The 13,753-nt window shown below is 33.3% G+C and overlaps 1 protein-coding gene and 1 long non-coding RNA gene across 15 annotated transcripts in view; one reads left to right on the forward strand and one right to left on the reverse strand.

The window, feature by feature from the left end:
* Positions 1–13,753, forward strand: part of KIAA0825 — a 462,961-nt gene that overhangs the window by 301,523 nt on the left and 147,685 nt on the right. For 12 of the 14 annotated variants that reach the window (XM_054684969.2, XM_054684968.2, XM_054684966.2 and 9 more), the window contains one exon: positions 3,451–3,844. The exons of 1 other annotated variant lie outside the window; for it this stretch is intronic. In XM_054684969.2, the coding sequence (XP_054540944.2) occupies positions 3,451–3,751 (301 nt within the window). In that variant the 3' untranslated portion in view covers positions 3,752–3,844. Of the gene's footprint in view, positions 1–3,450; positions 3,845–4,799; positions 4,887–6,410; positions 8,537–13,753 lie in introns of those variants that run through there. One more of the 14 variants, XR_008548200.2, reaches the window with a different exon arrangement.
* Positions 1–13,753, reverse strand: part of LOC104006367 (uncharacterized) — a 215,923-nt gene that overhangs the window by 13,005 nt on the left and 189,165 nt on the right. The gene's annotated exons all lie outside the window — the stretch shown is intronic.

Consider the following 13,753-nt stretch of genomic DNA (forward strand, 5'->3'; position numbering starts at 1 on the left):
GCTTTACAGATACCCTCTGTGTTCTTAAGTACCACTTAACAATTACCAGTATTTAAAGATATAATGAACATTCCAAGATTGATGTCTCAAAGTAGACTCCTAATACATTTTAACAAGCCATTTGTTCCAAAATTTATATTTATTATATAACTTCGAAAATAAACATAGAATCTGATACCAGACCTTAATTTTTCCTCCTTTGATTAGAAAATGTAGAATGTAATGTATACTTATGTATTTTCAATGTTGAGCCCCCTGTGGTAGCTACAAGCTGTGTTGATAATTTTGATTCGTGTCCTTCAGGAAAGAAAGTAAAGAATATTTTCTTTATTTACAGAGTTATCAAAAATGTTTTGGGGGACCCTTCAGAATCTAATTTGATTTAGGAGGAGTTTGTGAGAATAATTTGACCAGGTGAATTTAATTTTTGCTCTAAACCTTTTTATGGTATTAATTTGCCACATTTAAAATAACATTGAAAAACAAATTTTTAGAATGAAAAGATATAGTTAAATTTGAAAGATGCTATCTTCTGAGGGTGCTCAAAGAATGTTCTAAGCAGATCATTGACAAAACATGCCGATGACTGTAATTGTGTGAATTCAAGAGAATGAGTTTTTTTACACCATATTATTGACATAATAGATTGAGTCATCATTGCTGTCTGATATGCAAAAGCGTGCTTGAGAAGTCTTCTGTGGATCATCTTTAGAACGCAAAATATTGACACAATAGACAACAATGGCTCCTTTGGAGCCATTAGGGTCCATCATTTCAGGGCCTGCTCAGGCATTTCTTAGCAGGTAGCGCACAGACTCTTGACATGAGAGATCATAACAAGTCCAAAGGAATAATACTCGTTTCTAAGATTATCTCATACTTGGGAATTTCATAAGCTATAATTTATTAAAATTAGAACATATTATCACCAATGTGAATTTTAAATTAATTCATTAATTATATGCTATTAGTAACAAACATTTTATGCACACACACACACACCATGTATATTATAAACTGGATAAACAAACTATATCACATGCAGTTATTTATACTTTTCCCTGTGTAAGAACTTGAGAAGTCCACACTGATTGTTATGAATATTCATAAAAAGCAATTCATTCTCAGCCTTATACCTTTTATGCCAAGAGTCAGCCTGGAGCGAATTTTTAACGTCCACAGCATAGACCTTTGAAAGTAGATGTGCCTAATGGAGAGAGTGACACTGACTCTGACAGGCAGGAGCTCTGGAGCTCTGGTGGGCACCCATATAATTAGATCTTTTGTGTGGTCTTGCTAGCTAAGGCAGAACTTGAGGTTTTACTAACAAAATCTTTTGAAAAGAAACTTCATTTCCCCCAAAGTTTAGGTTATTTACCAAGTAAAGAAATAAAAACAAAATCTGCAAATAAAAACTCCCTGGTAGTTTTAGATGATTTGTATTATCTGCAGAGTGAAAGATGAAGTGAGTGATGTTGGATTGGCTCGTAAGGAGAGCATCATGCTTTTTCTTTTCGTGTGAATAGTTTTATTGTGTTGAGATTAGAGACAAATAGAAATTATATTATACAATGTGGCAAGCCATTAGCTTTTCATAAAAAGAAATTTTATCTACAGTGAAAAGCTTTTGATCTTAGAGACTTTCTAAAAAGCTTTTTAAGTTTGATTTTTTGGTGGTGTTAGTTTGTTATTTGGTGTAAGTGTCAGTATTTTTGTAAAGAAATTATGTCAGGTAGTTTTGCTATTTGCGTGGCAGTATGAGACATTTAAAGAATGTCCTTTTTGAATTTTCATTTTAAAAATATAAATTCAGCTTATTCTTCAAAGCTTTAATGAATGTAGGTTTGAACAAGACCATATATAAGAAATACAGTTTTCTAACTTTTATTAGTCACAGATTCTTCCCCCTGCTCTTTTATGTTTTAAGGTTCCAAGCAATACCATAAGCTTCAAAAAGAACAACAACAACAACAAAAAAACCCAAAAAACAAAAATCCAAAAACAAAACAAAGCAATTGCTTTGAACTGACAAACCCATTTTAACCTAGAAAATTCCCTTTCTCCTTATCTTTAATACTCTTAGAGAATTGGAATAGGCCAATGACATTTCTGTTACTGAAAAAAAATGCAATGGCATAAACCTATTGCACACTGGAGGTCACCCTTGCTATTTACAATTTTTCTACAATTTTACAAAACAAAAGTAGACCCTGCATGATTTTAATGCACACTACAGTTTTCATGATACTTTTGGTATAAATACATGGATGTTATATGTCTTCTGTGTATAGTTAGTCATATTAAGTGCAATTAAGGAACCCATTATGAAAATCTTATGGCTGTCTGATTTTTCTGATGAAATAAGCAAATGACAAGAAGCTTTTCAAAACAAACTTAGGAGCTTTCACTTTCTTTATATATTATACATAATGGTTTTTGAAAATCCTTTCAAATTGTTATAACAGAATTCTAGAGTAGAGTTCATATGCACTGCTTATTCAATAATTTGTCAGATATATTTTTACTACATCATTCCTGCAGATAGCTTTACCCTAGTTGATACTTATGACTTGTTGTAGATAAAATTACTTCTGTAGTCCTTTTATGTTCACATTATTTATTGTGGTATGCTTAATAGTTGATTATGTTCTATTGTTTTCCCACCACATTACTTTTATGTCTTAATATTCATTCAAAACAAAATATGACATGATTTTACTAAGAACAAAAATTATTTTAAAAAATATAAGTAAGTCATATATGAACATAAAATTATTAAACTAATTAATAAGAACTCTGGTTTTGTAAATATCTCAATGACAAAACATGAAATAGAAGAAAAAAGCATTTAGTCTATATCTTGAAGCTATTCAAAATAGGAGCCAAAGATAGATCGAGGAGAAGTGCCTGATCCCGTTTCAGTAAGAAGAACATTCTGAGAATGTGAGGGATTATCCTCTGGGAGCTGTAATGAGCAAAATGTGAAGTTTCAGGTGTACCTCATCACCAACTGGCAATGAGAATAACAAGAAATAGAGATAAAGCTACCTTTTATCTATTTTCCAAAAGATGGAATAGGAATACCATGAATTTTTCTTGATGCACGTTAACTTAGTATATGTGGCCAATTTTTTTCTCACAATTTTTATAGCACTTTTTAGTCTTTAATTAAAAAGATCCTTACAATTTCATAAACACTGAGCATAATAAGTCAATTATCTGGTGCAAAGGTTAGATGTCAGAAGTGAGTTAAAATATGGGAAGATGCTTTTAACAGATTTATATGAGATAACAAGATCAAGGGAACAGAGGGAAACCACCAGATTCCCCAGCTAAATAGAATCCTAAAGGCATCCACGGATATCTGTCCACAAACAGAGCACCTCAACCCCTCTCTGTTATTTATACTGTGTGAGGTTTCATGCACTCTCCTTGTCCCTCTCTGTTTAGGACTCATTGGAGGGAACCGATGAACCATACAGCAAGATCCAGATGGCTGATTTTTACAAAGAGGGGCAACTGCATAGCATCTTCTTTTCTCACTTTCCTTTCTGAGATGTTGCCACTGTCGTATCCTATGCCTGAAACCCCCCTTTTTAATGGAGTGATTGTTATTGAAGGCTCAATGCTGAGTGCCTCCATAGAGGCTTTTCCAAACACTCTTGCACTCATGAATTTGTCTTTCCTGAACAGCATAGCACTGAGTGTGCTACTCATTTTGGATTTAACATGTGCATTTTTGGGGTTTTAACCAGAAACTGTGTGCTTGGCTTTTTCATCAGTGAGTTTGTATACCCAGTTGCAGCAAGTTCTGTCTCTTTTCTCCTGTAATCCTCACTGTCCTGAGCAGAACACTGGACACTGAACAGCTGGAAGTAATCTCTCCCTCCTCTGAACTCTCACAGCACCTCCTCTGTACCACTTCTTTGTGGCTTATCACTTCATACTTTATATTACAGTTATTTGAGAAAGTGTTTTATCTCCTCGGCTAAAATGAAAATTCTTTGGGGGCAAAACTATGTCTTATGCATCTTTATATCCCACACTATCATCACCACAACAAACATACTTAGCACCATGTTTTCCATTAAATGTTTCACCAACTTAAATCACATTTATTGAATAACTTGCTACAGAGCACTATGCTAGTTCACTAGTACAACACAAAGTATCATTGTTTATACATGAAGGAGCCTACAGGACAGTGATTGAGAGAGAATTTAATATGACTAAAGAAAAGCAAATAGAGCACACTGAATTGTGGCTGAGAATTAAAGTAGCCAGTTTCAAGCTTCCAATTGGAAATTTGGTAAGTGGTTGCTGTATGTTACCTTTAAATCCAATTTCAATGGAATGATCTATGGCAAAGAGTTCTCCCTCTGAAAGGAGGAAAAGGGCCTGAATGGAAAGGACTTTTTATTCAATCCCATGCCACCAAAAGGGGCAATGACTGAAAGACCTCTTAAGATTGAGCACCTGGTTAGATCTAAGGCCAAATGGAAGGAGACACTGCACAGTGCCAGTACTCATATATTTCTTTAATGAATGAATGAATGAATGCAGATACTCACTCTATTTATTGACTGAATGAATCATCAACAATCTCATTTTAAAACATGAGTAATCTTTGTATTCAGCAGGGAACTTTGAGCTTCATTTGTTGAAAATCTTATAGAGTCCCTTGAATTTATGTATACATTTCTCTGCATAAATACATGTACCATTGTGCTTTGAATATGATCATGATAAATTCCATTTCCTTCTGGGATTTTACTATTTTTCCTTTACTTTAAGCCCAGTAACTGAGTGGCTGCTTGATCTTTAAAACCAATACTGGATTGAGAGCTCCTTGAGAGATGAAACTGCATCTAATCATTCTCTCTCCTGTAAGTGCTTAAATTCTAATTTAAATTTGTTTAGATTAGAAAATAATTTCCAAGTGTGATGGATATAATGCATGGTGTTGGGTTTTGAGAGGTCATGGAGTGACTGCCCCCACAGTACCAGAGGTCAGAGTATTTTGCCCTTAGCAGAGACACTTGATAAATGTTTGTAGAATTTCATTTCATTTTCCCAGGACTAACACCTGAATATGTCTGTGTTGCAGTGATGCTGAAAGATTTAGTATTGAAAAACTCTTTAAAATCCTCAATCACTCTATTCCAAATGATTAAACTCTTGCTTATCTGCAGTGAAAAAGACTCATGTTCTTTGATCCTGTAGATCTTTTGGTCTACCAGTGGTAATTTTATTCTTAGTAGCTTATTAAAGATGTGACATTATAATACCAACCAATAAATATTTCCTCAGAGTCCTGAGAGTGTGTTTCCAAAAAGCACTATAGGAACTAAAAATGATAGGAGGAATGCTCCTTCCTTCAATATTACCATCTTTGGAAGAGAACAAATTTTAAGATAATGAAAATATAATATATGGTGGAATAAGTACCAAATGACAGAGGATTCTGTGGGGATCCAGAGGAAGACAATCTCTGTTTTCGAGGTGGAGTAGTTATCATCTTATCTGGGAAGAAGTAGAATTTGACCTGCAATTTGAAGGAAGAAACTTCATCTAGATGGGTGAAGATTTACAGGGATAGTTGTTAGTGTAGAGCAAAGGATGCGAGCAAGGAGCCAAAGATGAAAAAAAAAGCATATCGCATTTTGGAGACCATGAACAAATCATTTGGTTGAAATAGAAGAAATCAAGGCTAGAAAGATAGATTGGAACCAGGTCACAGTGGGCCTTATATTCCACAGAAAGGACTATTCCCTTGATGTCTTGGGCTTTGAGCACAGTGACAGGGTGAACAACTTTTTTGAAATTTGAATTATAAAACCATAACAATTGAAGAAACATCAGAGGGTGACAGGGGCATAGGTACTATTATAGGCAGCCAAAACTAAAGTGAGAGGAAAAGTAGATAGTTGCAGCCTGTCAGGCACAAGGGAAGAAGCAATGTAGTTAGAAAAATACGGTACTTTAAATGAAGTTTTTTTTTTATAATTCTCTTTCCTTTCAAAATCCACAACCTCCCACATCTATCTTTTATTTTATGAAAAAGGAAGAGTTGATCTAAAGACTATCAGTGGTAAATAAGGGAATGTAGAGCATCTAGAAGTTTGTAAAAAATCCACCTGAGAAGATATGGGTAACAAGATATCATATTACATTATTTATCAGAATCTTGAGGGAATGAGTAGCAAGTGTTGGTGTTTGTCAGAATTGCCTGTAGAGGTGGGTATAGATACATGAACCTAAGCCCTACGCATCATGTACCTATTCCAGAATGCCTGGTAATGACGTTCGGGTATCTCTATTTGTAGTCAGCTCTATAGATGATTTGAATGATTTGAAAATGATGACTATCATGTGTTCTTTCTATTTTTCTCTCTTCACTTGTTATTAAGGCAATTAATCACATGGACAATTACGGAAAGAAATGAGGGCTGCAACATCCATACTTGAGGATTGATATCAGTATTGCTCGGTATTGTTATCAATCAGTATTGTTAATGATATCTTTGATAATTTCCCTCTAATATCTCTATATTTTCTCAAAATAATCCCTTAAATATTATTGGGGTGAAAATAGTTTATCTAAGTAACTTTACCAAGTTTAACTGAGGGCTTAGTACAGTGATAGAATTCAATTGTCATCCTACCTATCTGGTCAGGATTCCTAGCATCCTATAAAGTAAAGTATTTCATATTCATCAAAAGTTCTAATGTGACATTTCTCCCGTGTGAAAAAAGTATGAATGGAACTTACACAACTTTTTAATATGGTGCTGGATTTTTCTCAGGGAGTTCATTATACTAAATCATTTTGTCAATTTTTAAATGATGAGGGCATATCTTTTCCAATGTATCATCTTCCAATGTATCAAGTTTAGGATTTTATACTTATAATGTTGTACTTATTGGTCTGGACAGCTCTATAAAGTAATGTAATGCAAAATATTATTGATTTTGGGAATTAGTGATATTATTAATTTTCTAGAAAATAAACTCTGAAATTAGATTTCACATTCCCCCTTTTTTTTCTCTAAATATGAGTCGACATATGTAAAAACCAGTCAGGTGGCCATAGCTATTTTATATGTAGTTATTTTATATATATCGCTATTTTGTTTTATTCATTATTTTGTTTTCACCAAACTTTAGGAATTTTTAAAGCATTAAGATCTTGGGCCATTGGAGAGGTGGGGGATGGTTCATGGAGAGATAATAATGTACATATTCTTTCAATAGGTAGGAGGTAGCTAAACAAGTTTTAAGTGTACTATAATTTTCATTGTGACAAGTTCGCTATCACTTATTAACATTAAAAGTAATTGCGAGTTAGATGCTAGCTCTGTTTCTGGCACCATCTGAGTCTCCTGATATCTTCAGATCCTTCTATTTGGAACTTGCATAATCACCTTTTACATTCACAAATAAGTTACTGAGTCTCTGATGATAGTCATGAAAACAAATTTTAATTGAGTTTGGCATGTCAAAACCCTTTCTTGGGTTTTATGTTTGATGTACCATGCCACATTTTCAGTGAATAAAAACTGCCTCCTTGCATATTTATTATATATTCTCAGTTAGTGAGATTTTGTTACACAAGCAGTCACCTTATTATTTTTTATACGTGCACTTTGATATCACAGTGTTTCATTGTCAATTGACGTAATGTATCAGAAGTGGCACAGCTAATGAGCACAGTTGCCTTTAGCTCATTTTACATCGTGAAACCCTACTGGGGAATAGGCTGTAAAACTTGGTGGAGGGGTTCTGACATTTTATAAATGTCATATGTCAATCCTACATTGTGATGGCTGTGAAACACTGTGTGCTGATGGTACCATAGTCATATGATAGACCATTTTCACTAGCAGGCACTAAAGAACAGGGTGTGTGTGTGTGCATATGTGTGTGAAAGAGATTTCTGTTTGCAAGTAAACTTTAAGCTTTTTGGCCTGTGTATAGGAATTAAGAAAGATTGCTCATTATTTTATTAATATAAATTAGTAGAGACAAAATCTTGGTGACAAAATACAAAATGTGTTATGAAAACTTAAATTCCACTTTTCTGTTCTTAAACACAAAGAATATTTTGATCTTAGAACAATAATTAAGGTATTTTCTGTTTCCATTAATCTAAATTGCAATTTGTATTGGAGGAGTAAAAAGTCAGGGCATCTTATTTAAACTTAGCCTTTTTTAAAGGTATGTTTTAAAAACTTGTTTATGGTATAAGGTGTTAACAGGTAATTTGGTCAGTTATTCCTTAGTGCATGAGGGTTTGGATTTTTTGAATAAAGGAAGTTGCATTATCAATTGCAGAATAACAAATGTAGTTTCATTTGTATTGCTTCTAGGAGTTTATGAACCATATTTTGTCTTGTGGTAACTAGAATTATGAACTTGGAATGTCATAGCAAATGATGGCTGGGGTATTTTCAGTTCTGAAATGTTTTTACTTGTAAACTGGTTAATTTAGTATTCAAATATACTTATTTTTTAAAATAAAAAATTTATTTCCTCTGAGGCCAATTGTATGTGTCTGTGTTTACTGTTGTCAGAGGTCCTTTAATGGCTCACTTTGGCCTCTGTTGTGACCAACCAGAAAGCAAAGAGAGGACAAAAATGGAAAAAAAAAAGATAGAGGCTGTGAAACTGTGGTGAAAGGGGAAATAATAACAACACAGTTAAATGAGATTCGGCGAGTCTTCTGATCTGTGAACATTTTTATTAGAAACATTTGTCAACCAGATCGGCATCTTCCAGTGTTACCTCTTCTCTAGTTGATACGGGTCACCCCCCCTCACCTGCCGTATTATTCCCTCTCTTGCCAGGCTAAAAGCAGTAGCAGCACTGCCCTGCAATTATGTAATGTCTTATCATTGTCAGGACACCTTCACTTACAACAATCCCTGCCATACACTTATGCCGCAGGGAGGCAGGCATTATTTTTTCTATTTCAGAGAAACGACTTGTCTTCGTTTCATGTGACTAGTAAGAAGCAGAGCCAGCAATGTCTCATGACTTTTATCATTTCTAGCTCAGTATTCCTTCCACCACACAAAGTATTTGCCCCATAAATATATTCAGGTTTCTTCCCATGCTAGAGATTTTTATGCAAACTTAATAATTAATAACTTAAAGCAAAAGTGGGGTTTATTGAAAGTTTTCTGGGCCAAACAGATGTGCATCTTCTGGGTCCTGTCTTCTGGGCATGATCTAATATTGAATGCAGTATTTAATGATTATCATTCAAAAAATGAGGCGAGAAATCAATTGCTTTGTAAAATCATGATAGTATTAAGCTACAGCCTTTTTAATGAATCTCTCTGTGGCCAGGCCTCACCATGGTGACTTGAGTGTGTGGCACACCTTGGGAACTCCTGTTCGATTTTATCAGGGACAGGATGAATAGTGGTGCAGGGGAGCCTCACCATGGAGAGATTGCCACAGCTTTTCCCCTGTTCTCCTAGGATCCACTTAATGCGCTTACTAATTATGTTAGAATTGTGAAATTTAGTGGAAAGGACTGTGGGAATGAGTTGTTTTTGTTGTGATGACTCCTTTAACTTGCCAACTTGAATTTGAACCTTCTACTTTACAGGACCCCAATTCTTCTTTATACAGAAACAAATATATATTTCTAAGTTTTAAAACTTCCCACTCCACAATTTAAAATAGCTTTTGTGAAATTTTTACTGAGAAGGCCACTTTGTGGGAAACTCCAGCATCATATTTACTAATAAACACTGATATTAGAGCTAGCAATTTGTTTATTTTTTAAAAGGGTGGTGGTTTGTTTCTTTTTCATTGCCATTGAAATTATCCCTAATATATGAACCAATTGTCTTGACTGAATATAGTAATATATGTTTTAATACTTTTTCAAATTTTTAAGTAAAATTTGGTTTTAGGATTCCTACTTTTATATTTTAAATTTGGGATTAAATATTAGTTTTGAGATATTGTTGAAAAAGTTTTAAGACATATTATAACTTGAAAAGATTTAGAAAATTTCCGTGTTAAGCTGAAAATTATATTTCTATTAAAACTAGGTAGCATTGTAAAAATTGTGTGTGGTAAAAAAGTTAGGCCTCAGTTGTTTTTCTTCTTTTTTGTTATCTAGTTGTCTCCATAGCAAATATGTGTATATGCAATTGTGTGTTGGTTGGACTTATGAGTAATGTAAACAATGTGTCTAGTGTTGAAGTGCTTCTTATGAACATCTTCTTTTTAAAAGTAAGAATAATATTAGTTTTACTTTTAAGTGTATGTGTTACCTGACATAGCTTGTTACTGCTCTATCATCTGAAAATAATTGTAACTTATAACTTTCATTTCCTTTAAATGAAGAAGGCAACAATTTGAAAGTATCATTTTCTCATGAAAGCTAAAAATAAGAACTTTGTTTTTTGGCAGTATTGTTATAAATAATCTGCCTAAACTATTAACTGTAAATACATTGTTAGAGATGTGCCAAGAGGAGACAAGCCATTACATTTTCTTTGTTTAAAACTATCTAGTTCTGTTGTTGGGTAAGACAATTTATTCATACAATCATATAAAAATCATATTTAATAAAGAACAATCCAAGGCAAAGAGAAAAAAATGTCTTTATCCATAAGCAACCAGATGAGAAATGGATTTTTATTCAGTCAGATCCTTTTAGTCAATGAAACAGCATTTTCATGCATATTGCACACAAGTGATAATTAATATACTCTAATTCGGGACATGATGCTTGAATTGATGTACTGTCATCAATACCCCGTGTTAAAATCAAACCTTGACAGGGGTTTAACACCCTGGAACAGGTCATCATATATAATACTCTTTGCCTCTCAGTATTTGTCTTCAACCAAGCAAAGTATTACAAGATGGGGTAAGAAAAAAAAAGGGAAATAATTACAAATGAAGAGTGACGCGGGCTGTGAATAGAACATATGTTAGGCTAGGCAGAGGCATCAGTGAATTATATCATTTCATGATGAAGCGGCACTGGGGCTGAACGGGCCTATTTTAAAACTTGATGTATTTTATCTCTACTGTATTTGGACTGTCATCTTTGGAGAAAGACTTGGTATAATTGAGAGTCAACTCCAATCTGCATGACTCAAGCATGAAGTGGGGGCCAGATGAGCTCTGCTATGGAGGCCAGGGAAGCTTCTAATAAGATAAAATGAACAATCACCTTTTATGCCTTTCAGTTACAAATGCATTCGGTGAATACAGTTTTCAGAGTTATGGCTTCCAAATGTCACTGATATTGCAAAGTTTAGGAAGTATTCTGATAATTAAGATATAAAAGGAGACCAGCTCATTTGAACACTCATTTTAGAGGGATAAAATCAAAACCTGTTTGATGTTAGTTAGTCTTTCTTTGTGAAAACCTATTAGATGTAATCAGCATAACTTGGTCATAATGTGTTTTCATTATGTTTGATTTTACTTGGCTATTTTATGAAAATCCTTGTCATTTTTGCATATATTAGGCTAAATGTCCTTTAACACCCACATACATGCCTCTTCTTTCCTGAAATTTATGGTGATATTTTCTGCCAGAAGAAATCACTCACTTCTCTGAATACTTTAAGTACTTAGTCTCACAACTGTGCTCCATATTTCACAATGTTTTCTGTTTTAAGCACTCATATACAGGGTTTATCTCATCAACTAAGCTAAAATCTCCTCAAGGGCACAAGCCATAGTTCTCATTGCATATCTACCATACTGCTAGGAACACCACCTTGTATAGCAGGTAATCAGCAATGTTTGTTAGGTGAGTAAGTAGTTTTGGTTTACAAGTATATATTTTATATATATATATATTTATTTATTAGGTTTAAGAATAGTTCATAATTTTCACACTCATTACTTTCCAACTAATCAATCAACGTTGTTTGGTTTGAAAAAATTATGAAATGTCTGTGTGACACTAAGTTGGGGGATGTAATGGGGATAAAATTAAGTATGAACAGTTACCACTTATGTCCACATAGAATTTACACACGTTTTCTTTCTACCCATAAATTATCTTCCTAACTTCCTGGAAATTCAGTAGGAAGTAGCATTAACTCAATCTCAAATTTCTAAAAGAGCAATTTAGAAGTGAAAGAGGCTATGCAGAATTGTTAGTGATAAAGATGGTCAGGAAACCCTGTGATTCAGTATTAGGGCCAGCCAATCAGTGTTTCCTATGAATTTCCTATCATCCACCTATTAATCCTCTGTATCGAGTAAAACCTATCCATATAGAAGACCAGCAAACTTCAGCTCACTCTGTGTCAGCAAGTGTACTGACTCAATCCGTCAAAGTAGACAGCATTGATGTCTCCTTTTTATTTTCTCTGCCATCTCTTTTCCTCCCTAACCCCCTAAAATGGGCTACCTGTCAATTGTTTACTTGCATCTATAACAGAAAAGTTGCTTCTTTATTTAAAGTCTAATTAAAGACTACACTGGGAAGCACATTTAGCAAATTCAAAGTTTTTTTTGAAATACATAAGTAATAATTTTGTTTAGCCATAGCCTTTGAGCTTCATTCTTTATATTGGCAAACATAAGCAGAACTTGCTATTCTTTTCAGATTTTGGAAGTTTTTTTATAAACATTAATATGACTGAAACATTATTACTGTTTCCTGTTATACAATCCTACATGTCTACCAAGAGTACATGTTTGTGTTCATTACCTTTAAAAATAACTGAGATATATCAATTACCATCTCATTTTTACAAGTTTGCAAAGACTCATCATTTCTTAAATTTTCTTAAAATTTTGATATTAAGTAAATTTAATTCAAATAAATTAACAGATAGCAGTAATGGGACAATTGAATAAGAATGAATTACAATTTTAAAATGTATATGCTTTTGGAGCTATTTATCATTTTTTAGGAAATACTTTGTAAAATAAAAATGAATAACTAGATCTGTTATCATTCTAGCATAATTTAAACCAAGGTTAGGTATATGCACCTTTACAGAAGAAGACAGGGATTATACAACCTTAGTGCATGTCATCTTTTATCTTAACAATTAATTATTTTTAAATATATATGTTAAGTATTCTTATGATCTCCTAATATGTATAAACTGGATACAATATTGTATTAGATGAGATATTATGTGTACTATATCATGACACCAATTTTGTCATTTAAATTTTTAATAATATGGTTATTCATTTGTAAAATATTATAAGACGTCATGAGGGAAATTTATATATATATAAGAATTTGCCCACAATTGTCTGTTTTTAAATAATTTTGTATTGGTCAATTGTCTATAAAAAAATCAAAGAAAGATGTTTTTATTTCTTTGCCCTCATTTTCCAGAGGAGGAATAGATACAAATATTTAGTAATTTTTACCTAGACAAACTGAAATAGTTATTGGCTCTAGCTAAGGAACTCATGAATGCCGACACCCTGTTCCTTGTTCTAACATATTTCAAAAATTAATTATCTCTTTTTACTTAAGCTCCCCAAAGCCATTTAAACTTCTATAATTATTATTAGCACCATTGCTCTGCCTTCAGTATTAAACTTTTAGGTGTTAAAATTCACATTAGGAATTTCAAATTATGAGGGACAGTAGAATTCACCTTAACAGTTTTCAGTCATGAATTTGAGTAATGCTATATGTTAACCTGAAACAAGAAGGATTTACATGTGTGTTAAAGTGTAAGATTGAATTCAGGCAAGGAATGGTGGCTCATGCCTGTAATCTCAGCACTTTGGG

Source organism: Pan troglodytes, chromosome 4 (assembly GCF_028858775.2).
Source record: "Pan troglodytes isolate AG18354 chromosome 4, NHGRI_mPanTro3-v2.0_pri, whole genome shotgun sequence".
In the NCBI taxonomy this organism is placed as follows: Eukaryota; Metazoa; Chordata; class Mammalia; order Primates; family Hominidae; genus Pan; species Pan troglodytes.